The sequence below is a fragment of the Amblyomma mixtum genome, chromosome 5, assembly GCF_055824585.1.
Source record: "Amblyomma mixtum isolate Tamu chromosome 5, ASM5582458v1, whole genome shotgun sequence".
In the NCBI taxonomy this organism is placed as follows: Eukaryota; Metazoa; Arthropoda; class Arachnida; order Ixodida; family Ixodidae; genus Amblyomma; species Amblyomma mixtum.
Window position 1 is genome coordinate 22,058,951 of NC_143016.1, and position 26,748 is coordinate 22,085,698.

General features: G+C 48.7%; 3 protein-coding genes across 4 annotated transcripts; 1 reads left to right on the forward strand and 2 right to left on the reverse strand.

The window, feature by feature from the left end:
* Positions 1-1,269: 1,269 nt before the first annotated feature.
* Positions 1,270-5,670, reverse strand: LOC149341522 (uncharacterized). Its single transcript, XM_089541983.1, has 2 exons — positions 5,457-5,670; positions 1,270-2,224 (listed from the first exon to the last, which is right to left on the reverse strand). The coding sequence occupies exons 1-2, from the start codon at positions 5,668-5,670 to the stop codon at positions 1,317-1,319; spliced, it is 1,122 nt and encodes a 373-aa protein (XP_089398109.1). The 3' UTR covers positions 1,270-1,316.
* A 3,973-nt stretch (positions 5,671-9,643) lies between these two features.
* LOC149341523 (chitinase-3-like protein 1) lies at positions 9,644-14,183 on the forward strand. Its single transcript, XM_089541984.1, has 3 exons — positions 9,644-10,141; positions 10,862-10,990; positions 12,969-14,183. The coding sequence occupies exons 1-3, from the start codon at positions 9,956-9,958 to the stop codon at positions 14,001-14,003; spliced, it is 1,350 nt and encodes a 449-aa protein (XP_089398110.1). The 5' UTR covers positions 9,644-9,955; the 3' UTR covers positions 14,004-14,183.
* Positions 14,184-15,850: 1,667 nt separating this feature from the next.
* Positions 15,851-26,380, reverse strand: LOC149341524 (tubulin-specific chaperone A-like). 2 transcript variants are annotated; one of them, XM_089543616.1, is made up of 4 exons: positions 26,169-26,380; positions 25,826-25,931; positions 23,304-23,390; positions 15,851-16,309 (listed from the first exon to the last, which is right to left on the reverse strand). In XM_089543616.1, the coding sequence occupies exons 1-4, from the start codon at positions 26,219-26,221 to the stop codon at positions 16,220-16,222; spliced, it is 336 nt and encodes a 111-aa protein (XP_089399742.1). In that variant the 5' UTR covers positions 26,222-26,380; the 3' UTR covers positions 15,851-16,219. The 2 variants fall into 2 exon arrangements, with proteins under 2 accessions (XP_089399742.1, XP_089399743.1); XM_089543617.1 differs by having other exon boundaries at positions 26,030-26,169.
* Between the last annotated feature and the right edge of the window lie 368 nt (positions 26,381-26,748).

The following is a 26,748-nucleotide window of genomic DNA, read 5'->3' on the forward strand; positions in this document are numbered from 1 at the left end:
GGTAGGAAGGCAAGACGGAGACGGAACGAGCGCTCTGGCGGCGGTGCCTCCGGCAACAATAGATCAGCCACCGAGCCTCCGTCGTGCGTCCGCGGTTCCACGAATTTGGTAACCCTTCGACTGGGAACAGGTGCACATCTCACAACGCACTCAAAATGTCCTGACGACGTCCTGTTTTGGGTGAGAATGTTTACATCAATTGAAGACGCCTCATGGTTATACACGCTACTTACGCAGTGAGCGGCCGATTTTTAATGCTTGTCAGGGATTTCTCTCTAGTGTGAGCTGAACCTCGAAATCTCAAAGAAAACCTAAAACCCTGCGATGTGTGAAATGCGCAGTCCCAATGGTTAACTTTTTAAAGGTTTGCAAAGCATAAGCTACGCTGCTTGTTTGTCGCGTTAACTGACATGACAAGAAAATGCATTGATCCTGGTTTCTGTACAACGCGGACACTAAATTGTAAATTTTCATGTGCAATGTTAAAGCTAATCGCTTTCAGTAAAAATGGCAGGAGTGAACTTCCCCAGGTCAGCTTATGAACTTCTGGGACTACTAAGGCGAAAAACAAAAACAGTAAAAAAATAAAAGAAAAGCTAGCATAGATTTGCTTGGACGCAAAGGTCTTCCTTCAAAACTAATCATATGTAATCCACTGCCTTCAGACTAGAAATTGGTTGATCTTGGTCGGCCCTCAACTCGCGTGATCGAAATGCTTTGTAGTGCTTACCAAAGTTGGCGGTGGTTCTGCCCAACATGTGAATTCCGCGCCAAACAGAGCATAGGCATTCCACGTCGATGACGTTTAAAGAAGACAGGTACCATCGATGTGTGGTTAGTTATTATGTCTTAATGCGGCACCGTCGGCGTTTAACGTTTTAATGAGTTTTCCTTCATGTGGTGTACACACAGCTTTTTTAGTTTCTGACCAATCATTCATTCCAGCTCTTGCAACAGTCACAATTTGGCAGAAAATAAAATAGAGCTGATAAGGTACGCAGGTTATTTCGACGAGTTCGGACACATTGCTGGTTTGGTTTGGTTTATGGGGTTTAACACATTGCTTATTTCGCGAAGCGTGCGTTGTTTCAGAGTTGTACGTATCTTTTTTTCTTTTCAGAACAAAAACAATAACTGTCCTTGTTGTATACATAAGCAAAAGTGTCCCCTAAAGTCACTATTTCAAAAGTCTGCTCATTGTTAGTCCACAAAACGGTAATCGTTTCGGTGGCCGTGTCAGTAAGTCTTCCAATTCTCCATCGCCTTCGTACAGCGTTGTCGCGGCGTTGCACCGCCATTTTCTTGGTCGAGACAAGCTAGCCAATTTGGCCCGCCAAAATCGAACTTTCTATTTTCGTCCCATTGACGCCAATCTCATCTTCGTAAAATCTTCCCCACTCTTCAACCGGCGTCGCCAACCCATTGGCGGCGGCTGAGCCGGGTGCGGAGGAGGTGGTGCTGGTCGAATCGATTTCACGACCGGCTATCTCGTCAGGATCATAATTTAAGGTCGCGCCTATCGCATTGGTGTCAACGGGAACTACTTCACCGAAAAAACCTGATTCCTTCCCGATAGGCGTGGTGGTGACGGGAGCTGGACCGGGTGCGGAGAACGTGGAGCTGGTCGAGTCGGTGTCACGACCGCCAGCTATCTCCTCAGGATCGTAACTCAAGCTCGGGCCTGTCGCGTTTGTCTCGTCAGCGGGAGGCACATCATAGATAAGTCCTGGCCACTTGCCGAGCGGCGTGGCGGTGACGGGAGCTGGACCGGGTGTGGAGAATGTGGTGTCAGTGGTGTCGGTGGTGTTGGCGGTTAGCTGCTCCGGCGTCACCGAGCTGGACAGCTCTGTTGGTCCTGTCACTGCCGTCTGGTCGATTCGACTGGGAGCGGACTCGTTCAGCGTGCGGTCCGACCCATCAGAGGCTGTTGTCAAGTCCTCCCCGCGTCGCGCCCTCTCCGCAGTGACGTTGTGCTTTGGCCTCTCAGACGACGTCGTCTTGTGGCGCCTCCTGGGATGGGTCTTCGAGCTACGGTTAGAGGCTTTTGGCAGCGGACTGCTGCTTGTGACTGCGACGCCGCCTCGACGCGCGGGGAGCTTGGATATGGCAGTCGGGTTCGGAAGGGCGCTTGCGACGATGGCCTGCTCCTGTTCGCTCGTATCGTTCGTCGCCGTCTTGGTGGTTCCCGGGATCACTCGTGGACGTGCGAGTTCGCGTGCGTACGCTGCGAAGAGCGAGTTACCAAGTCACTCAGCGTTTGTGGAAATTGAGAACGGCGCACTATAATTGGCTGTTATGCGGTACGTGTTCGAGTTACACGCTGGAGAACATTGGCTCGACCCTTACTTCACGCGCAATGCGTGGTTCCGAAATTTCTAAACGCGTACAAGCGCCAAAAAATTGATTACCGTCTTCATAGCTTAAATACTTAACATGAAATCGCTCGTATTTCGCTGACTGATAACGGAATAATTTACTGCGTCGTTTTAATTAGTGCTAAAGCTGCGCAATCGAGAATAGCGTGCCGTTACAAGACAAATGCAGAAATCAAGTGAGTTGCCATGACGACCACAGATTGCGAAAATGCGTGCACGATGGTTCACAAAGCAGCGAGATTTTTGTCTGTAACCGACGCCACCACCACGTAACCGACACAAAAGCGGTGCCATTGTCTTAAGGCGTCACAATGGCCTCCTGCTTTGGAGAGACTAAACCGTTCAGTTTTAAAATGCTAGTATCCTCAGGAGCGCAGGCCTGCTTTGGAGAGACTAAACCGTTCAGTTTTAAAATGCTAGTATCCTCAGGAGCGCAGGAATTCGAAGTTGATGGCTGTTATTGTAATCAGATTTTAATCATTCTAGGTAGGACAAACAAAACGCGTGATATTTCTGTACACGTGTACGGCACTGTGTGCTCGTTGGATTTGTACAATTTGTTCTTCTGACTTTTCGTTTTCTCGTAACTAACAGCCGCCGCGGTGGCTCAATGGTTATGGTGCTCGGCTGCTGACCCGAAAGACGCGGGTTCGATGCCGGCCGCGGCGGCGGAATTTCTTTGGAGGAGAAATTCTAGAGGCCCGTGTACTGTGCGATGTCAATGCACGTTAAAGAACCCCAGGTGGTCGAAATTTCCGGAGCCCTTCACTACGGCGTCTCTCATAGCCTTGTCGCTTTGGGACGTTAAACCCCATAAAACCAAACCAATCTCATAACTAACAGCCGCCGCGGTGGCTCAGCGGTTATGGTGCTCGGCTGCTGACCCAAAAGACGCGGGTTCGATCCCGGCCGCGGCGGCTAGAATTTCTTTGGAGGAGAAATTCTAAAGGCCCGTGTACAGTGCGATGTCAGTGCACGTTAAAGAACCCCAGGTGGTCGAAATTTCCGGAGCCCTCCACTACGGCGTCTCTCATAGCCTTAGTCGCTTTGGGACGTTAAACCCCATAAACTAAAATAAACTAAACTAAACTAAACTAAACCAATCTCATAACTAATATCCAGCGAGATTTCTAACCGCCGCTGACCTGCTCACATCATGCGAGCGGGTGGCGTAATCCAGTGCGGCAGTCACCGTGTGGCACCAGCGATACAACGTACTCCAGAACGAAGTGGCAGATGCCCCTCAAGGGAGACGCCCTCCAGCCAGTAGGGTGTAAACCGATTTCGATTACGCCGCGGTTATTCCCCAACCAAACGATCAGGATCCTGGGTATGTATCTGCAGGCCAACAGGAAGAATAGCGAGTCCTTTCGAAGTCCGAAAAATACGGTCAATGCTACCGTGCGGCTAATCAGGAGAATCGCCAATCGTAAGAGAGGTGTTAAGGAAAAGGACTTGTGTAAGCTAGTGCAGGCGTTTGTGCTGAGTAGAATAGTGTATGCGACGCCTTATTTGAAGTTGGACGCGGCGGAAAAAGGAAAGGTGGAGGCTATGATTAGGCAGGCGTATAAAGCGGCCCTTGGGTTGCCTCACAATGCGTCTACCGAAAGGCTGCTGGGATTAGGGGTGCACAACACCCTAGGAGAACTACGGGAGGCGCACTTAGTGATGCAGCTCAGTAGGCTTTCAAAAACAAAAGCAGGAAGGGACATATTGGAAAGGATCGGCATTGGAGTTGACGTTCCAGCCGGTGACACGAAAATTCAGATGAGGCGGGAAATGCACAAGGGCTTGTGCATAAAACCTTTGCCCAAGAACATGCATCCAATACATCACGAGGACCGCAGGAAGGCAAGAGCAAAAGCTTTACAGGCTAAGTACGGGAAGTACAACGGGGCAGTCTATGTAGATGTCGCCGAGTATAAGGACAAGGACGCATTTGCAATTGCGGTGGTGGACGGGCGAGGACGCTTGATCGCCTCTGGATAAGTCAAAACCCGCTCCCCAGAAACTGCAGAGGAAGCGGCGATAGCACTAGCTATAACTAGTAGTAATGCTGACCTGATCTTCAGCGATTCAAAAACAACCATCCGAAATTTGGCGAGGGGCAGAATATCTGTCACAGCGGCGCGATTGCTGAATCGGGCCACGGAGCGAGGGACTACGGAGGCGGAGATTGCCTGGGTACCTGCACACTCTGGGAACCCTGGGAACGAGACGGCTCACATGAATGCTCGAGGTTTCGTCAGCCGAGTAGGTGAGCCGCACGTCCCGGGAAGGTCCACGAGAGATGGGCTGTTATCCTTTCATGACATTACTAACCATTTCAGACTTGAGCGGAGAATTTACCCACCCCCGGACAAGTAATTGGTGAAGGCGCAGGAATGCGTCTGGCGACGATTGCAGACTAGATGTTTCTTCAACCCATACGTGTTGAGCAAAATCTACCCGGACATTCAGCCGGAGTGCAAATGGTGTCAGGAACTGGCAACCTATGGCCACATATTATGGAGCTGCAGCATAGCACCGCCACCGGCGGATATTATGCGTGATCCTTCCCTCGAGCAGTGGGAGGCCGTGTTGGCCAGCTCAGACCCGGTCGTCCAGACCAGGGCCGTGGAGTGGGCCACCCAGGTCGCCATCAGCCATGGGTTGATGGCCATTAAACACGGAATCGTCCACACATGCTCTTTGACGAAAATAAAGTTTTTCCATCCATCCATTCCCCAATCGTCTGCCACCCCCTGCGATTTCACGCTGGGAGACCATGGAGATCGATCAAGGGGGAAAGGGGGAGAATCGTTCAGGGTTCAGAATCGGTCGACGCCGTTAGCTGGAGGGGCTTCTTCGTTTGAGCTGTATCCGATTCCACTCTCCCGATCCAAGAATCAGTGTGTGACCAGCCATGTGGCGCTGCACTTACGGGGCCCCCCAAACTCTAAAACTTCGCAAAGTGAGGAGAATCCTCGCCTTTCAAGACCCTTTGGTTTTTGTGACGTGAAGACTTTTGACCAGGGCTGTACCTCCTCTAAGCCTATAGGCAGTGTGCGCGACGCGGCTTTGCTGCAGCGATGTACCCACCGAAGAAGAGCGCCATGGCGAATCCCCCGATGATCAGAGTCGTGAGGAAGATAACCAAGTAGAAGGCGAGGATGCTCGGCCGCTCCTCCAAATAGCCCAAGGTGTAGTAGGAGGAGTAGTAGGGCGAGGGCGGAGATGGCCGTGCCAGGCGACCTCCTGCATGCAGCGAAGGCCTGGTCGAGGCAGCCGGAGTCGCGGCCGGGGTCTTGCGCATCTCGGCGCTTCGTGGTCTCTCTCCGGTGGTCGCTTATTCAGCGGCGTCCCTGATGGGCCCTCCAGCCTGCGGCGGTGCTTCTTCTTCGTCTTCGTCGCCTCCCGTCGGCTCGTTGGGCGAGGATCCTTTATCACAACAAAGGAAAATTGGTCGAAACGGCGGGACCGGCACTGAAATGTGCGTAAGGGTTGTTGGTTGGCCTCAAATAAAATGACACAAACCCACTACGGGGGAGTGGCCAAGACAAAGGCGGTGAACTGATAGAAAGAGGAGCATTTAGAGAGGAAAGGGAGTAGTAATAGGGTATAGGCTGACAGGGAGCAGGTTGAGTTTGTGTGGACAGCGAGATGATCGTAGTACGGGAACTTGGAGTTGTTTCAGACAACGATGATGGTGTAAAAAAAAAACGCATAGGAAGCGAATACGAATAGCAAAAACGTATACATAGAATATTCAATATCTGTTCAGTGCATAAAAAACAATGCGCATAAAAGAGGAAAGAAGAGGCGAAAGTTTGTCCCTATTTTTTCTCGAAATTGCGCTTGAACATGGAAACTAAAATTAATTGATAATGCGACGGTCAGTAGTACTGAGAAGTAAAATATGGGATGCTATGGGATGAAGTTAGCGTGTTTTGTTTGTTGGCTTTGGTGTGCGGCCAATCTCAAAGGGTTTGCTTTTTGGGACATGAAAGTTGTCGTTCCGGATAGACCACGAGCGCAGTCTTTATAGTCGCGTCTTCAGGTTGTGTGTGCCTCGTTGCGGCGGACCATCCTGCCTTCCTCACGTGTGTTTGGATGGGCAGGTTAATGCTGTGCCTTGATTCTTGAGCGTTTACGTGATTTCTTAGTGAAGTTGTTTCCGATGGCGCCATGCGTCGTAGTCCTCTGGCCAGATGGGAGCAGGTCCCGAATCTACATCAGCGCTGGATAGCGCATGCGCTCTTATAGATTCCCTGCCAGGCACTCGTAGCCGAGAACCCATTGCAGAGTGGCGTGTAAGCGAGGCTGAGCTTGGAGGTCTTGTAGGATGGAGTTAATGTGTGGTGGTATGGGCTGTTTTCTAAGAAAGCATGGCAGGCGCCTTGCCTGTCGGTCCATGCATGTCTTGCTGTTCTTGTGAAAGTTGTGATAGGCGGTTGTTATGACTTCAGCAATATGGCTATAATTTCTACGTCAGTAGGAGAGGATATATACTCCCAATTTGTTTTCAGCATGGGAAAACGTGTTGTTATGACGACCACCTGGCTGTTCGATACATAGCGTCCGTATCGCAAGTTGTAGTAATGGAGTGTTCATATTGTGCTGCCATGTAGGGCGCCTGCTCATGCCTGCACTCTTTGTTTGTCTGCAGGGAGGACCTGCAGCTAATGTGTCCCATAAGGCGGAGGGTGGAGGAATGGCAGGGAGGTGTGTTATGTCGTACCCTTGGTGTCGAAGTATGCCCGTCCCTGCTTACAGGTTTAGAGTCGTTGAAGCTGGGCATGTTTGTGCATTTCGATCCCGTCTTCGAATATGTTGTAAGTGCCTGTCGCGTCCAAATGATTGGCTGCGAAACGCGGTACTCGTAAAATGAGTCTGGTGCACTTACGAAGTGCGGTTTCTGGCTGCTTTCTTTTTTTGCGTGAGGGTAAGTGTTATGTACGGAAGCTGGTACATCACTCTTGGGTTTACCTGTGCTTCGACTACTTTTCTTGGTTGGTACGTGCTCTTTCAGGCTGCAGTTCCTTTTGGACACTCGTGTACAGCATTTGGTGAATTTTGATTATCTGTGTGATAGTTCAGTACCGACATTCCTTGGCGTCGCTTATCTGGTTAAGGAGGAAGCCTAGGAAGCGGATCGCTTTCTTACGAGGTATGGAGCGCTATTAATGCCTAACCGAATTAGGCCACGGTGTTGTACGTTTGCTTCCTTCTTCGTCCGTGTCCTGTTCGCTCCGTTTTAGAAATGTTGCTTATCCTTGGGCCCTATGCCGTCGGAGATAAATATGTAGTCTGATTTCGTTGGGGGGCGCTACTCCAAAACGAAACGGCAAATGGTCCTCAAAGGTCGACCTCCAGCCAGTGCTTTCGACCGTTTGTCATGACGTCGAGTTGAATCTCTTTGCATGATATCGCAGGTTAATGGCAGATGCCTCCGTGAAATGGGATTAACTGCGACGTCATGGCAATCGGTTGATGTCAATGGCTGGAGGTCCTTCTTTGAGGGGTGTTTGAAGCTTCCTCCTTGAGTTGTGTCCGACTATAGAGTGAAGCGTCTTTTCCCCGACAAAGCGCCCCCTTCCAGCCAATGGCGTCGGCCGATTCTCGTGGACCTACTAGCGTGACAATGCAGGGAGGGGACCATCCCCTTTATTCTGCCACTCCCTGCATTGCCACGTTATCAGGCTCATGAGAATCGGCCGAATCCATTGCCTGGAAGGGGGGCCCTTTGACGGGGAAAAGCCGCTCCATTCTTGAGTTGTATCCGCGACTACAGAGTCGTTATTAAGGAGCGTAAGGATGAAGCTGGGGTTGCGGACGTCAAAATGAGGAGGGATGGGCAGGAAAAGAAAGGAAAGGGTGGATACATCAGCCGTCTATAAGGTAATCGAGGCCTACTTCACACGTGGGGGAAAGAGATAGTAAAGGGAGGGGTAGAAGGCGATTGGAAGGCAATGCCATCATACACCGAGTTGCATGGGGTGACCCCCATGCAATTTATATGTCCACGCACATGCTGGCTGGCACTCGTCTCTCAAGTAAAATCGACGCGTCGCACACACAGTCGTCTTGCAAACACAGAAGCACGTATGCAGCAAGCTGATATAAAAACTGTGGAGGCAGCGGAACATGCAGCGCTACTTTATGTGGCAGTGTTACGAGCATTTCGGGAACACGGAGCCACGACGAGGAACCTGTCCCAACATTGGTTGCGTGAGGTCTGATTGGTGTGACATTTCCTTGCGTGCATATGGAAGCGACGAGGTAAAAATGCTATTCTGTACTGGTGCAACCACGACCGGACTGCTCTAGCCTGACCGTGGTAGATCGTAAGGGTTTCATGTACCGCTAAACCGTGGCTATACTCTGCCTCGCTATTTGTGGACAGTCGAAAGCTGCGAAGGCGAGATGATGGCTTCCAGCTGTGCGATTCAGGTGATCGCATGAGAGTGAATGAATAAACTTTACTGCCATAATTGGAATTAGTCAGGCATAGCGGGACGGCTTGGCCCCCAGGTGGGGCGATTATACCTGGCCCCCGACGTGAGAGCCACTTGTTGCGATTTGTCTCTCCATGGTTGTCAGCGTGAGAAAGCCCACTTGTGGAAGCAGTTGCCTCGCGCTGCAGCTCCCACTCCGCTGCGAACAAATTGACCACGTGTACCGTGGAAGACACGAACAAACTGTTTAGTACGTAATAAAAGTCTGATAGATATATATACAGTATACTACACTGCTATGTGTGAAGATAAATCGGGCTTTTCTGCGGCCTATACGAGACAAAATTGAGGCGACAGCCTCGAATGAGGCCCATCCATAGCAATACTGGGAAAACTTGAATTGGGTGCAACGAAGCTAAGTTAATGGATTTAAAGGTGCAAAAAAAAACAAAGAAAACAGTACAGAGTACGAAGGAAGACGACAGGACGGAGCGCCTGTCCTGTCGTATTCCTTTGTGTTTCGTCCTGTTTTTCGACGACTTTAAAATCAAGAATGAACAAAAGCCAACTAGCCTATACACGTTAATGGTGTTAATTGTTGTCAACGTCACAATTAAGTCTTTACATGGATCGCAGTGCTGCAGCGCGGTTAAGCGATGCGCCACTACACCAGCTAGTGACTTTCAAGCACAGCTAGCGGTGGGGCTTGTGAGACGTGTGCAGTTTGATCACAATCCGATGGGCAGTTTGCCACCTGCCACGGTGGGCAGGTCATGATGACGTCACAGGCCACGTGATCAAGGCGGCAGGTGGGCCACCTGCTTTTCTCGACAGACCGCCGACGCCGGGATTGCCGCTGAACGGGGACCTCCAAGGAAGAGGAAGACGACGGGAAAAGGCTGCACTGTCGTGCTGCTCCTCGCGCCTCGTGTCCTGCACCTGCATTGCGCCAGTTGGTGCATCGCCGATCCCAATAAGCCAATCCGATCGCTTCCCCTGGGCTCGTGCAGCCGCTGCCCGTGCAGCCGCTGCTCGTGCATGGGGCGGACAGAGGAGCGTCATCATCGCCGCGTTCGGAGGTCGCTCGCAAGATGGCCAGTCCCTGGAACAGGCTTATGCGGTGCCGGTGAGGCCTAAGACGCCATGGAAAACGAAGAGACAACGTTGGTGGGGCTGCGCGGCAGCCAGCAGGCAGTGGACCTCGGCGACCCGTTCATCAACAGCGCACTGGTGCATACCGCCAGTGCTTGCCTCATCTTCGTTGTCGTCTTCATCTTCGTTCTTCCTGGCATCCTCCTCACCACAATGCGCCGCGAAAAGACCTACCAGGTACGTACGCGCGCCCCTCCACTGCCTCTCTCTCTCGCCTGCGCGCCAGCCCTCTCGTAACGGCGACCCTGCGCGGAGCGCCTGCGAGACCTCAGCGAGGCGTTGCTTGCGCAAGCTGGCGTCTGGTCGTGTCGCAGGGCGGACAGCTGGGCAGGTATATAGGAACAGTTAGATTTATCGACCGAGTCCCGTTTTTGGTATGAGGACGGCTCGGGAGCCTAGTTTAGAGAAGGCGAGTAGGGGAGGAGAGATCACGTTCGGCTGTCTACGTTGGCGGTGCGCGCAAGAGCCCACAGGGGTAGGAGCGTGCCCCTCTCCGTGCCCTGGCGCGAGTGATGGCCCGGGGCAGTACTGTTGGTGCTCATATCGAGGTCTAGATATTTGCTGCAGTCCGACGCACTCCCACAGGTAAATCGTCGGGCTGGCGCCACTGTTGCTGGCCGAACAGGATCGTCACGTAATTACGCAAGCCTGAAGCTAGATGAAAACTACATGTCGTTGTTTTCGCACAGTACCAAGGATAATACTAATACAAGCAAGTGTGCCCGAATACACAGCAACGTGAAAGGCTGAAACCTCATTCTGAGTCATCAGAAGCCAGTTACACTAATGAACACTAATGAATAGTGAATAGTTACTGAATCTGCAGTGCTGGCAACTACTAGTTTCCGATCAGCTGATTGGTTCTTTGGCGTTGAGAGCGTCTTTCGCGATACGCAGGTGGACATGCGCCCAAAAACCCGCATGGGCCGGCAGGCGTACGAAGGACCGGACAAACCCTTGGTTATGTGCATGGTCAATTCGTCGAGCTTCCAGCGGCCAGCACCCATGACGTACACTTTTGAACAGGTATGAAAGCTTAACTGTGCGGTCATCCGCCGCGGTGGCTTTTCCTGGTACTGAGCACGAGGTCGCAGGTTCGAACCGGACATCTGCGAACGCATTTCGACGGCGATTAAACGCAAAATCACCCCCCCCCCCCCCTCCCCGTATACCGCAGTTTCGACTTTCAAGAAAGCCACGCGTACGAAATTAGTCCGGAGCCCTCTACCCCGCACGCCGGGCGTTCATTCGTCGCCACTCAGCTTCATTTGTCGGCGGCACTGAATATGCACCGGGCCCGGAATCCATGTTGAACTTACCTCAGAACAGTGCAAGAAGTGCTTATGAAGTTTGTCTACTTGGGTTCGATTCCGGCCGCGGCGGTTGAATTTCTTTGGAGGAGAAATTCTAGAGGCCCGTGTACTGTGCGATGTCGGTGCACTTTAAAGAACCCCAGGTGGTCGAAATTTCCGGAGCCCTCCACTACGGCGTCTCTCATAGCCTTAGTCGCTTTGGGACGTTAAACCCCATAAACCAAACCAAACCAAACTACTTGGCTTATATGTCACATCCACCGCCTCATTCCCGCTTGGGCCACTGCTTGCTGCTCTCCCCTCCCTCCACAGCTCGGGCGGGACCGAGAAGGCCTCGAAACACGGGCGTCGCCGAGTGACACCGTGTACTTGTGGGTGTGAATACACGCACTCCAAAGCCGCGCGATTTTCGAATGATTTCGAATGGCCAGGATTTATTTATTTATTTATTAGTACCTCAAAGGCCCACTAGGGGCATTACATAAGGGGTGGGCATACATATCATTGAAAAAAAGTCAGTGATGAATGATTTGAAGTATTCAGGCCAGGATGGATGAAAGCTTCAGCGGGGAGGTCGTTCCAGTCTCTTGCGGTCTGGGCGAAGAATGATTTCAGGTGCGCAGTAGATGCTCGAGGTGTACGAACAGCTTTCGGATGACTGATGCGAAGTGAAAGGCGGTATGCAGGGGTGATAACGGATTGGCTGAAATGCGAATGATAAAACTTGTGGAAAAGGCAGAGTCTGGCTATTTTTCGACGGGATTCAATGCTGTTACGCTCGTATGATATGAGTAATCAGAATATACGAATCTTATCGCGCGGCTCTGGACGTACTCAAGGGTTTTGGCTAGGTTAATTTGTTGGGGGTCTCAGATTGAGCATGAATATTCAAGTTTAGGAAGTTTACGACGCCTCAGCGCCGAACGCATCGCACTTTTGAAATTATGAAAACTGGCGTGGCTATCACCACCGGTCAGCTACAAACCTAACTGCAACCACGAGCCTGTGATAACTAAAAGCTGAGTTAACAAATTTACTTGTAACAATCCTTTCATTTCGATTCGTCATCATATACATATCATTAATTAAGCAAAATGCGTACATCAAAAAGGTATGAACACGGCATTAAAAAATTTATATGCCTGTATATGCGGAATTGTTCACTCGACTTTACATTCACAGATATCTGGGAGTCCTCATACCACCCGTGGGGCAGTGGTTAAGCGATGCGCCACTGCCCTGTGATGGCAGGCGCTGCCACATGTGGGACTTGTACAACTTAAACCGCTCGCGACCGATCATTAATTGCTCCTGAGGTTAAGCGATGCTCCATTCCCCTGCGATGGCAGTTGCTGCTACCGGTGGGGCTTGTGGTACCCAGGTTGCTCTTCCCGATCAGCCTCTTACTGCCACCTGCCACGGTGGGCAAGTTGTGACGACGCCATAAGGTCACGTGACCAAGGTTGCTTCTCCGGGGACTTTTCGCTCACAATACTGATGACGACGACGACTCTGGATTTTCTGCAGAATGGGAGCCCAGTTAACGCTACCTCGCTAAAAACTTGCGGGTCTGAAGCGGGTAATGAGAACATATGGGTGTCTGAGCAAGATATGGTGAGAGCAGGACGGGCGCTTGCCTCGTGGCTCTCCCTCGCTCCCTCCTGCTAATTACACCACTGTCTGGTGCGCAGGTGCCCTCAAACTTGTGCTCACACGTTGTCTTCCCGCTGTCCGGCGCCGCCGACTGGTCCGATGACATGCTCCACTTCGACTACACACACAAGATCACCCATCCCAGCCTGTACCGAGAGATGGTGCGGATAAAGAAGGAACGGCCCGCTCTCAAGATCCTCGTGTCCGTCGGAGAGTACGAGGTGAACAACGGCCTGTTCCGATACGCTGCCGAATCCATGCACGCGACTGTGCAGTTCTGCAGCGCCGTGCTCCGCTGGACGCTGGGCAACGGCTTCGACGGCCTCGTCATTCACCGCATGTTCAGCGGCGGACCTGCCGACCAGGACCGGCGCGGTCTCATCGTGCTGCTGCAGAAGCTCTGGGTACACTTCGAGCGCCACGGCCTCACGCTGGTTGTCGTCTTCGAGCCAGAGACGGAGGTATTCAACCAGCCGCTGCTGGGCGGCAAGATATGCTCGTACGTAGACTACGCCGTCGTCGTGGCACACGGGTTCCGCGGCGACGTCTTCGCCGAGTTCCCAAGCCCTATGCGACACCGGGCGGCGCCTCAGAACGTGACAGCAGACTTCGAGACCGCCATACAGCGGGCGTTGGCCAGCGGCGTTCCAGTGCACAAGATGGTGGTCAGCGTGTCCCTGGACGGGATCTCGTATACGCTGGATGAGAAGTCCGACCACAAGCCGGGCTCCATGCTGCTCGCAGGGCGACCCGAGGGCATCCCGGGCCTCTTCACGAGGTGTCCGGGGGTGCTCAGCTACTTCGAGATCTGCCGGCACCTTGTCTTCGAGAACTGGACGCGAGTATGGGAAGCCGGTGCCGAGTGCCCGTACGCATACTCCGACGACCAGTGGGTTGCTTACGAAGACCCGCAGAGCCTCATGGCTAAGGCAGAGTACGTGCGCAACCGGTCGCTGGCGGGCGTCATGGTCTGGGATGTGTCTAGCGACGACTACCGCGGAGATTGCGGTCCACCGAACGTTCTCGTTCAGACTATTTACCATGAGTTCCAGAATGTATTCAAGCTCGACTAGCCTGCCCCCCTCTCACTACACAGTGGTGTTGAGTCAGTGTTCGTCGCAGCTGGACATAAATGCACCACGGCTAGCCCGTCATAGGCCCTGCCATTTTGAACCAAGTGCATGTTCACCCACATCGCAGAACTGAGGCTTTAGCTTTCATTGCCTATCAGTGTCTCACAGTCCTTGCTCCATTTCTTCACTTGCTATGGCACATGCTTAGTGCATTGAATAAATGTCATTCTGTGCATGCTCAAGGAAAGAAAACGTGTACTGCCTGTTAACTTGACATTAGTGCATAATATATTCTGGCGAAATTAAGCCATCCAAATAAGTCAAGTATGCATAGCATATGCTTCTTAGAGCCTTCCTGTCAAAGGCTGACATGGGTCTGCATATTCACACTTTTCTATGATAGTAGTACAGAATGCAGGATATTCCATATGAATGAATGTGCACTGTCTTAGTGTGTCTACGAGCTTTGCATATGCAGAGGGGAGCAGCAGTTCCCCGAAATAAGCAGAGCAGCACATGCCTCGTATTTCCGGCACCAGGCCACAAATGAAGTGAAGCAAAGCTATCTTTGCATAATCACTAATCAGTATATTGCTCATTCATTTATTTTGATCTTGTGAAGAGGAGGCATGCTTCAGTTATTTTGAAGCATGGCAAACCATTTAGCCAATCCCAGGAACACTTCACATTTTGTGCATCTTGTGCAGAACTTCAGTGAAGTCAGTCTTTTACTGCACAGGTTGCAAAGTAACCATGTCATATTCTGATTCTGAATCAATTGTGCAACTCTGCGCCACAGGTGTTGACAATTCTAGGTGAATAATTAGAACCCTATGCAGACCCATAGTGACTCAAAACTAAAGCCACTAATTTAAGTGCATTTACTGCAAAATGGTACACGGTAAATCCGCTCGGGTATACAGACCTCCTCAGAATAACTGTCTGCACAATCAACCTGAACGGTTGTAGAAAAGCTCACACAGCCAATGCTTTGCAGAAACTGAACACCACAATTAGAAATTTTAAATAATCCACGAGAACTATGTGAAAGATGCTTTGAAATGAAAATATGCTACCAGGTGGGTACCAAGTGCAGGTCCAAGTCTAACCAAGATGAGCCTATTTAAGTAAAACATAACAGTTTGAATAAAAACATATTACCAAAATGTCAGACATATTCTCAAAGGCTACTCCATTCTTTACAATATACCAGAGAATACATCATTTGCAAGTGCTCTCAGTAAGCAAATGAGAAGTGTGCTTGAAGTTAGTATTGCCAAAAGATTGGACACCTGTCCCCATATAAGGCTCTCTCTGGTACCTGGACAGAAATGACTGAAATCAGCAAAGGATAGCGCAGAGTGAAAGCTCTACTTTGGTGCTTGTGGAGGACTGGCCTGGATGCAAATCTTTGAAACAGGTGTGCAATGTGCACTTCAAGTACTCTGTGCGAGACTAGCCTTGATATGCCACTGAGGCACATAGTGATGCTGTTGAGCCTCTTGAGCTAGCTTGCGCATGAGAGGACCAGTGCACAATGCCCTAAACATTGTGAGCAGTGCATGTCATTATGATACCATTTTGCGCCTTCTTTCTCCCAGTCTCTGCCACTCCCCTTACCCAAAGTAAACAGTGGGCCTAAGATACATACTGTTACACATAACCCTCCCCGTCTTCCCAACAAGAATGACCCTTCTGATGAATTCTAGAAAGTATGCACTTTAAGATGGTAATTTTTTTCACTGTGCCGCATGTGGTGTTCCCATAGCATCTGCTGCACCAGCCTCAGGATATTCAATTTGTTTTTTATCAGCAAAAATGTGCAATGGGGGAAATCAGCCTTGGAATGTGCTTTTTCAATATAGTTTATTTTTCCAGCATTTGCAACGTTTTCTTTTTGACAAGCTTGTGTAAGCAGTGCAATCACCACGGTTATCAGCTTTAGCTGTAAAAATTTCTCAACAATTTTAGCTAACTAGTAACATGTTCCAAGAAATTACTCCTGCACTGAGAGTCCACCTTTTGACATAGTGCAGCTGAGATAAAAAATAAAAATAAAAAAGGCGGATATAGAGGACACAGTAACGCTCCACCCTGAGCATTCTGAATATTATTTAGGCAGGTGTAGAAAAGGCTTCTTAAAAAAGACAAAAGGCAAAAGCAGGAACTGTGGGTGGCCTTTTTTTATATTTTACAAACTATGCAAAACTGATAAATTAAGGAGATTCTAATGCCAGCTGTGCCTGTTCCAGTGCTTCTTTGGCAGCAAGGTATTCTTCACTTTCCGAAAGGTCTTGAGAATTCTCCTATGAAAACAAATAAACAAGTAGAATGTTAGGCTGGACGTACAAATATGAATTAAAAACAACAGCCACTTCGCCTGCCATGTGTAATACGTTTAAACTCAATTTCTTTATTGCAGTACCTTCCCAGTTACTTGGCAGAGGAAGCTGTTTATTTAGCTGGATAACATGAAGATGTCTAGGGGGATTCCCCTAAATATTTGACCGAGGTGAAAATAGATTTTTATCTTGCGTCACGATTTTATGCTCCATGCTCCAGGCTTGCTGCTTTTGTGACCACTGCTTTTTTTTTTCCCCCTGTCATTTTCATGATTTTCTTTTTTTTACAGTTCACCATTTAAACATTATCTCAGAACGAACCACTCTAAGCCGAGCAGTACCTTGGCAACCAATTTACAAGGTGCTTGCTTGTTTGTTTCAAAATCTTCCACTCCCAGTTGCACGGAGAAGTGTATCGTGATTCACCACAGGTACTTGATGTTTGTTGTGTTTCTTCTCTTAACAAAGCTCGTATTTCAGTGAAATTGCTTACATGACATTACACCGCACCACCAAGGCATGGATATACACAGCAAACACAAAGACAAACGCAAGACAAACACAAAGCTGTGTTCATCTTCCATTTCTCTCTATCAGCGCCTAGGTGTGTGGCAAGAAATACAAAGTTACAAAGTTGTGAAACCAACAAGTCTAATGGTGAATTCCAATGGCAGATCGGGATCAAGTTTTTCTGCTCGGTTTGGATCAGTCGTATTCCAATGGTAAAATGGGAGCGCGAGTTGTATGTTCCAATGGCAGATCGGGATCAGGCGTAAATCCCGGATCGCTCCGTGGAGCAGCGATCCTTGATCTGCCGAAATCGGCGGATTTGACCGGAACCTCGCGTGACGTTTTCTTTTCCGCCGCGTCTACTTCCTGTCGCGACCGGCAGCAGCCGCTTCGTTCCTGTCGTCGCTACGTGGTGAGCCGGGCGAGCCGGGACAGACGGGCACTTTCCACTCAACAGTGGACGGCAATGATCTTGCTTCGAGCCGTGCGGCACTAATTTTGCTTCATGGAAGTGACAGTTCCGACTCGGGCACTGAAAGCTCAGAGTCCAGCAGTGAAGATTCGTCTGAAACGGACAGCGAGTGTGAAGCTGCCGGCCTGTATATGCCTGCCGCCGGCGTTAGAAAAATGAGCTAATATTCTTTGTTCGCGTTCATAACAAGCCCTGGAGTAGAGGAATGTGAAAAATGAATCATTTTTGAGGATCGTTGGCCAATACCGAGTTGCTGGTAGAAGTGATAACTGCGATACAAGCAAATTTCTTCCTGATGCCCAGTGCGGCTGGCCTGCTGTCTGCTAGCTCCGCTGTTGGAGGCGTCGCAGAAATCGATCATGTCTTTATTTTATTATGAGACGAGGAACACAGTAAAACGGTGACGCGAGTAGCACCTTTACTACAGCGCTGGCCAATTCCGAAGCGCCCTCAGCTGCGGCATCGATGAAAAACAGTTAGGCTTAGCGACGACTACGGCAGCCAGGGAGAAACGTTGGCCGGGGGGCAGCGCAGTTCGTCGCTCGGCGTGTCCGCGGGCGGCGTCGTTGCCGAAAGCTCGACTGTCTCGCTGATTGGTTCAGCGGCTTGCGTCTCGCAGTCGCAAGGCTGGAAAATCGAGCAGCGAGCGACTTGCCTGCGCGTCGTCCGCCACTTCTTTCGTGAACGGTAGGGACAGGCTCACCGGCTCTCCGAAGACCGCGGCCGCATACTCGCGTGTTCACGGAGGGTGGACCATCCTGTACATACGCTTTGGTTTTGGTTTTTTCATTACGGCCTTCGTACTACCTCCTTTTTGTTTCGCCGAGACGGCGTCTGTCAACGCGGAGATCGCGCCTCGCGCAACTCCTGTCGCACTCGGACACGAAGCTGGCAGGGCGTCCGCTCCGGCGGCGCGCCTAGTTTCCGCGGTCGCCGCTGCGGCGCTGGCGTCGCGCTCCCGAGGGATCACTGGCATTCCAATCGCAAACTGGGAGGTGGCAAATCTACGCGCTCCGACGCGCTCTGTACGTGATCCGACGGAGCGGTCTCGATCTGCCATTGGAATTCAGCATAAGGAAGTGCGACTCTTTGGCACAGACACATCACTTTGGGGTTTACAGTCCCTGTATAAGTGTGTGCACCTCCTTGCCACATGATTCAAATTGGTAAACTGAACTAAAAAATGTTTATAATCTGAGGCCCTGAGAACTGGAAACAGTAACAAGTCCCAAGCTAGAGACAAAGATGACCTTATTTATACAAAAACAAGGTAATAACTACAGTAATGCAACCATGCACAAATCATTTGAAGCACATTCTGCTATACAAAAAAAAAAAAAAGAAGAGAAACTCAGGAAGTCTCTTTTTAAACAGAGAATAGCAAAGGCGATTACGATACACCATTAATTCTAAATCAACATTGTCTCCACACAGTATCTATAGTTGGATAAAACTCAAGAACGCTGCAGCAAATGCACCTCACAGGGGGGCCCTCCGACCAAAGGAGCGTCATGTTGTGGTTAACCTCTCTGCACTTGGCGCACTCGGCGGTAGCTTTTTCTTAACAGTAAAGAAAAGGCTACATGCACATAGTGTCCATAACTGGCATTCTGTCAAATAGTTTGGCAGCACCTTCATTCTGTCGCTGGGGCAGCTGGTGCCCTCTATGGAGGCTCCTAGTAACTAAACGCGCCTAGTCACGACTGGACTGGAGCGGTGACGGTGCAAGCACTGTGCGGTCTGCTCACTGGAGGCATTTCCTGTCTGTCACTGCTGCATGATCGGGGCGCTGTCACCCTACCCCTCCTCCGCAGGCAGACCGGCCACTCGCAAGCAACGCGCCGTGGTGCTTTTGCTGTGCTATACCAAATTTGCCGCGCTGCAGATTAGCTTAAAAATATGTATGCATGCTAGTAAGCAATCAAGCCTCAGGCCGCAGGCCTGCACATGTTTTATGCACTCACTAAGCTGATTTTTGACTCCTTTGCGAGTAAGGATCTGATGACACTTAGGTTTGTTATCACCAAAAAAATGAATTAGACTTGAGTGTACAGAGCATCCTATAATCATATAGCCATAAAGCTGAGCTACTCGCATATTATAGCCATACGAGATCGTGCCATAGGGCTTGCTGGCAGCGTTGGCCTTTGTTGTTCCTTCCTGAACAGCTGAGAACAGACGGAAAACTCCTGCACAGAGTGATGGTAAATTGCATAGCAAGAACACTGGACATGACAGGCTTTTCAAACTGAGAATTCAGTTTTGGTCATAGGCTAAGTGAACTCAGAACCTGAACCTTTTTCACAAGTAAGCGAACCTCAATACTGCACACTGTCAAGAAAAAGATCTGCACAGATTAATAGCAGGAAAATTGTATTTACAATATGCACACTATTCGACGCAGCAGCCTGTGAACTTTGTGGCACTTGTGCCTTCGCGAACGCTTAATACATAGCGTCTCCCTCTGTTCTTTGCCACCACAAGCTCAGACTTAAGTCACTGTTTTCTGCAAGGCGAACAGTGCTGGGAAGCTACCTATACCCTGTTCCAGCTTTCTGCAGCCTCGTCATCAGTATTTTGAATTAATCTTGCTAGAAGCACACACTGACAACACCACAGAAAACAATGCGGCTGCAAAAAAGAAAAAAGCTTTTCTGTAGTCTAAAACAGTTGGTTCACTGGAGTTTATTACCGGCAAACACAACTCTTAATCTCAACATTATAAACAAAGTTCGCTCTGCACAATATCACAGCATATTGCTCCTGGTGCAGGGACAAACTGACTCTACATCATACTACACAGGACTGCCAAAATACAACGGCAGCTTCCAAAATACAGAATGCTACAACAGAGCAGTGGGAGGCAACGCTGTCCAGCTAGAGCCTGAAAGAGCAGCAAAAGCTGATCGACCAGGCCAAAATTGACACAGCAGACTCAGGGGTCCAGGACTAAGGGCTCCACCTATCTGCAACTAAAATTTCCGACCCAAATAAAACATTTACTCTCTTTCCCTTTCTATAAATCCGTCCCTGATATGGACCGCAAAGGAAATGTTGTTGATATTTCGTTAAAATGTTGTTTGTTCACCTCTTCCAACAGAGCTCCTGATGTCTGGAATATTCCAATCTCTCCGGAAATCTGTACCAGCACACCCAACCAGCATATCTTCATTAAATAAGTTGTTGTTAAAGGGGATCTCAATAAAGTTGTGGTATTCCTGCGATGTTAAAGGATGCCACTTCACGAATATCCTTTAGCAAGAATATTTTTAATGCATTTTGTAGAAGCTACGTTTTCTGTAGCCAAAATTTGAATTTCAGCGTCTTCGTGCCTTTCCCTCCACTTGTCACTTTTTTCAAGCTGAAAAATCGGCAATCCTCCGCCGGCCCCACATACACAGCCCAATCGCCAGCTGCTGAAGCACACTGGAATTTTCCAGGGGGCGGAGCTTCCTGACCTGCTGGAGCGACACGGCTGAGTGGCCGCGGACATGGTAGCTGCGCGACATCTGAATGCACCTAACCAATATCCATCTTTTAAAAGACATACGCAGACATGCAAGAGCTCCGGAAATTTCGACCACCTGGGGTTCTTTAATGTGCACTGACATCGCACAGCACACGGGCCCCTAGAATTTCTCCTCCATCGAAATTCAGCCGCCGCGGCCGGGATCGAACCCGCGTCTTTCAGATCAGCAGCCGAGCACCATAACTGCTGGGCCACCACGGCGGCTAATGCAAGATGGTGGACGGAGTGAGTATGTCACTGGAAACGGCTTGCCAATTTTCATGCGAGACTGTGGGTTCTCTGCTATGTGTACAAGTGCATCAGTTGGCTCGAGTGTTCATGACAACACAATGTAGCAACTGAGCGAGTTTATGTGCCCTCCTCGATGTGGCCTACCGTGTCAAAAAATTCAGACAGGATGAGAGCAGCTAACAAAATTTGCTCCTGTTGAACCTGCATTCCCCTCTGCATTCACTTAAGCTGTACTTTCAACACTTGTCACTCCACGACGAAGTACAGCAACCCTCCACCTTTCTTTCTTCTTATTTTGGCATACTGCCCCTTGCGAACAATAGCGCGAAGGCATGAAACCAAGTGTGCAGCACTTTCCACCACAGTAGCTAGCAGGGCGAGAGGGGCCAGGAGGGATAGGGTCATCACGACCCGAGCTATTGTGACCGTCGCCAATGCGCAGGCTGTACCAAAGAGCGTGCCCTAGTCACTGCAGTCCGACTGTAGCCTAGCAAATTCTTTCTAATCAAAGGACTTCTAAAAGCGATAGCATTAAGGGTCCGATGTTGCAGAGAAGCCACTGTCACCATTGGCCGTGAGTGAAAAATCCCGACAGAAGCACAGAATCAATAAAATTGAGCTGGAAAGAAAATTGGGTTAACTTGGGTTTTGATGAAAATAGAACCTAAGACCTTCAGACTGCGAACAGGCATGCTACCCATAGGCCACGAAGGCTAGTTGCTTCAAACTGAATAATGGTGAACCTAGTGAATGTGGTGCTGTGGTCTTTGACTAAGTGGAGTGTCTTAGAGACATGTAATGATGCATACATGAGTAATTATGATTATGCTAATTAGGTAACTGAGTAGGCAATGTAAATGGGACCTGATTACGTTACTGCATTCTACCCTTAACGACAAAGCTTAAGCATTCTCCAATTTTTTCTTTGACTTTCGACTTGAAATTTGGCACTACTGTTAGAAATATGCCTTAAAGGTGCACTGAAGAGGAATCTGAACTCGTCTTTTTGCCGTGGGAGCTCAATATACACGTTCTGAGCATTCTTAGAAACTTCAATTTATTGACCTGTGTGGCCGATTTCCCTAATTAAATCGAATTAATGTCCGGCTCCCACCTTTTTTTTTTTTTAATTCTCCCTCGTACGGTGGGCGGAGTCGACCAACGTGCGGAGTGCCTTTTACCCAGTCCCATGGCGGCTTGCCGCTCAACCATCAGCGGAGTAATACGTAGTAATCTGCAGAAGCAAATAGTCCGCGCGTATTTTTATTTCTGCGGGCTTATTTTGCGGCTATATTATCAGCGAATGAAACTATTTATTCACGGAAACCTAAAAAACAACATAAAGCGAAAGCAAAGCCTCCACGGAGCTGGCTGAAAGGCACTCCACGCGTTGGTCGACTCCGCCCACCGTACGAGGGAGAATTCAAAAATAAAGGGGGGAGCCGGACGTTAATTCGATTTAATTAGAGAAATCGGCCACACAGGGCAATAAGTCGAAGTTACTAAGAATGCTTGGAACGTGTAGAATGAGTTCCCGCGGCAAAAAGGCGAGTTCAGATTCCTCTTCAGTGCACCTTTAAATAACGAAGATTAACAACATACTATGTTCTAAAAGAAGCCTAATCACTGCAAGTGGGGACTACATTCTGCTGCAAAGGAAGAAAGGGTATGTTTCAACCCTGCTGACTCCACTCCACTGCCAGGAAAAGCTATCGTGGAGTATACTGAGACATCAGAGGTGACTGTCAGGTGCAAGGGGGTTAACTGCGAGGTCATGACAATCAGTCAAATGCCGTTGCCTTCTTTGAGGAACATTTGTTGCTGCATTCTTGAGTTGTAACCAACTAGAGCATTGATGTCCTATTACTGATGTTCAAGTGATGCCAGTATTTCTCAACAGAGAATATCTGCCGTGAGTGTGAGGTTTTGTCACGGCTGACACCTGTGCTGCAAGATGGCTCACTTCTGCTCGTGCATTTCTTTAAATTCAAACATCTCATATTCTAATCTATTTATGCCATTACGACTTCCAATAAATATATATATGGAAAGCATTTTTGCATACTAAGAAGTCAATACTGCATGCACAGGAGTGGCTTGAGGGTATTGTGTCAGCATTCACGTAATGCTTGGGGGACAGCACAAGCTTTCTGTATTACGTTTCTTTTCAGTTCAGCAATGGCTGAAACTGTTTGATGCATGCAACCATTACTTACCAGGGCTTCCTTTAGATCATTATAGGCTATCAACAACTTTTTATGAGTGTGTGGAATCATGGCAAGGCCTTCCTTGATTACTTCTTCCTGTATGAAAATGGGTATCAAGCCAAGAATATTAGACAGTGCTTACAGGAGGACACCAACAGTTCCATCCCTAATAATACACAAAAATCCAGATGCCATGCAATAATAAGTCTAAGATGAGAACACAACGTTCAAACTGGAAACTGCTTAAATGTAATATTTAAACATTTGAATAATCTATATCAAACTCCATATATGAAGCAACAACCGTCAACAAGAAAAATAAAACATGCAAAACCAGCTGTTTAATTTTTGTACAGCAGATCGACCTTTCACAGCCGATAATTTCAAGGGGAAAGAGTGTTGTGGAAGGACTAGAGAATTGTGCTTGGCCAGAAATCAAATGCTGACTCAATTTTCCTATCCCGAAAGCACTCGGCATCTGTAAACAATTTGTGTTTGACTTCTTTGAAGTGTATATTCCTAGGCTTTGACAAGTGTTTATACGGCCACAGCTCCACATTTTCTGAACATGTACAGTCGGGGACAAAAGTCTCCGGACCACGTGTTCCTCAAACGAAGCTTATAGCTCTACTATCAGACAGCGGCTGGAGACCGCACTTGTGGAGATGAAAGAACAAAAATTTAACTTTTACCTCCACAAGTGTAGTCTCCAGCCGCCGACTAATAGCAGAGCTATCGGCTTCGTTAGAGGAACACGTGGTCCGGAGACTTTTGTCCCTGACTGTACCATCTCCGTCACAAGTACCAATATGCCATAAATGCCAACTACACAGCACAAAATAAAACTTTGGCAATAGACTGCTCTAAAATGACATTTTCAGTGTTTACCAATATTGCAGCCCATCAACAATGTCCATTTCATTCTTACTCACGACAAATACCGAAATACCCACTTAAGGAAGCGAGCTCTAGATTTTATATCGGTGAACAAGAGTGACCACAAAGGATGCCCTGGTGGCTGTGCCCCTAAAGAATCAGCAAGTAACTATATATATAAAAAAAGAGAAACAAAGAAGACCACTTCAGAGTGGTGCAACCAGTCAAAGCTGCATTTTAGTGCCATGAAAGGTTATGCGCAAAAAAATACGACACGACAGGACGACAACACACGACAGGACTGTGATGGTCCTGTCGTGTCTTCTGTCTTCGTGTCGTCTTTTTTGTGCATAGCCTTTCATGGCATTACAAGTATCAAGCCAACTAGCCAGACAACATCTCTTGCTGCATTTTAGGGTGGCAATATAATTTTCATATGTCAAATGCAATTGCTGTTGCCAACTGGGCAATCCTGCATCACGACTGCATGGGGATTGCACACAAAAATATTATTAGCCCAATCGGTTCATTTTCTTGCATTTCCTCTAGCACATATCAAATGAGTACAGCATGAGGATTGCAAACAAAATGGGAGAGACCGTTCAATATTATTCTTCTCAGATGCAAAGGCATTCTTGACTGCCATAAGATAAGGCACACCATCAAGAGAAGCCCTGCAGGCTAGCTGAGGCCTACCTGCAGGAGTAGCCTTCTATTTCGCTGCCATCAATTCAGTTTGCATTGGCCAATTGCATGCACTTTCTAATAACACATTTTTTCTTTATAATAGCCTTTTCTAAGACCATTTCCACCTTTCTTCAGGGCTTGCCAACAAATAACTGGTTTTAAGAAGAGGGGCTTGTAGAGCAAAATCTATTTTTACCACTGCATAATAATACCAGCAGCCACAGTTACTACCACGCAGAACCATCAAGAAACGAGATGACATTGGGCTTCCACACCTGCATTTTGTGAAAGATAAGAGATGCCTGTGAGAACAGCAATGTAACAAGGCAGGCACAAGAAAAAGGTATTGAGGCTAACGGGTGTAAAGGTTCTGTCATGTTTTTGATAAACACAGAGCTTTGCAGCATAACAGGCGCCAGAAAAAGGGGGCCCTTGCGAAGCGTCAGATGCTTAAGTAATTCATATCTGAACACGTGCTCAGACAACTGTAGCAGGTGCGAATTTCTGACCAGACCACTGCTTTGACACCACCGTCAGGTTTCTAAAGCATGACGCACATTGCGCATAAATGCATGACTGAAGTAAGGAAAAAATGTGACATCTGCACAGCTGAGTATGGTATTTGCAAATCATTTGTTTCGTGGTCACGAAATAGGAAGCAGCGATCGGTGCAAGCCTGTCTATGCTACGACAAACACAGCAGCTGTTAACACCTTGCTGTGCTGTCTTACATATCTGACAAATTTCAAACCCTCCCGTGTTCTCTAGATTCGGCATGGAATGACAAGCCTGCGACGTCACACCAATTCAGAAAATTCTCATTCACAACCTCAAAGTAAGGGTCACGGAGTGAGAAAACACCGGCAGCAACCGCGCGAACGTCGCATTCAGCAGTGTTCGCCCGGAAGCAAGCCACAACCACAGGAGCGCGCGTGAGCGCGGTAAATGCGTGTTCACTTATCGCTCACCTGCCGCTTCACATCGTATTCTTCCTTGCCCATTTCTTTCATCTTGGCAATCCTCTCCCTCTCAACTTCGACCTCCTTAAGGTAGGACGCCTTCTCCTTTGTCATTCTGCAAGAGTCGGTCCATTTCAGAAAAAACGACCGGCGAGCGTGGGCGTCGTTCACAAAAGGGTGAAAGCACTTCCGCGTACAACGGACAAAACTTGCCCGGTATTTCCGTTTTAGCGAGGCGTCAAAACCACGAGACTTGATTCTGTCGTCCGAACGTATTCATTGCGGTAATGAGCAGGTAGTACGATGACAGTACTATACATACAATCAGATGGCCGAAACAGGATCTGCTTACCGTTTTACAACCCCCGTCTTAATTTTCAACTGCCGAACAGCAGCCGCGTCCATGTTCCGGCTATCAGCTGCTCACGCGTGAGAACGGGTCAAAACGCAGATCACGGCCCGCCCAGCCCAGACAAGTTGTGCTCCGATTTCACGTTTGTATACCGGCCCTTTGTTGCCACCGTCGAAAGTAGAGCTCTTCCCTGCAAACTCCTCGCGCGCCTCTGTACTTTAGTTTTCTTACTAGCGTATTAATGGCGCCACCAGCCAAGTTTTTAAAAGACCATCATCATCAACGTTTTGTTAGTTTTAAGACGTTCAAAATTATTGTTGCACATACACTGCACAATGTAAATATTCCTTTTTGTCAATAGTTTACTGCTGTTACACAAAAATTATGTTTTCTTGCATTGCTGCAATATTTAGTGTGTTGGTGAATAAATAACTGAATGAGTGTTTGGGATGAGGCTATGCATAAATCTTATTTATGCTTTAATTAATTTTCAGAGCAATGCTCTTGTATTAACACTGCAATTTATTTACTGGTTTAAGACTGTAAGGCAAAACAAGCCAGTCGTAAAAAAAAGAAAAAC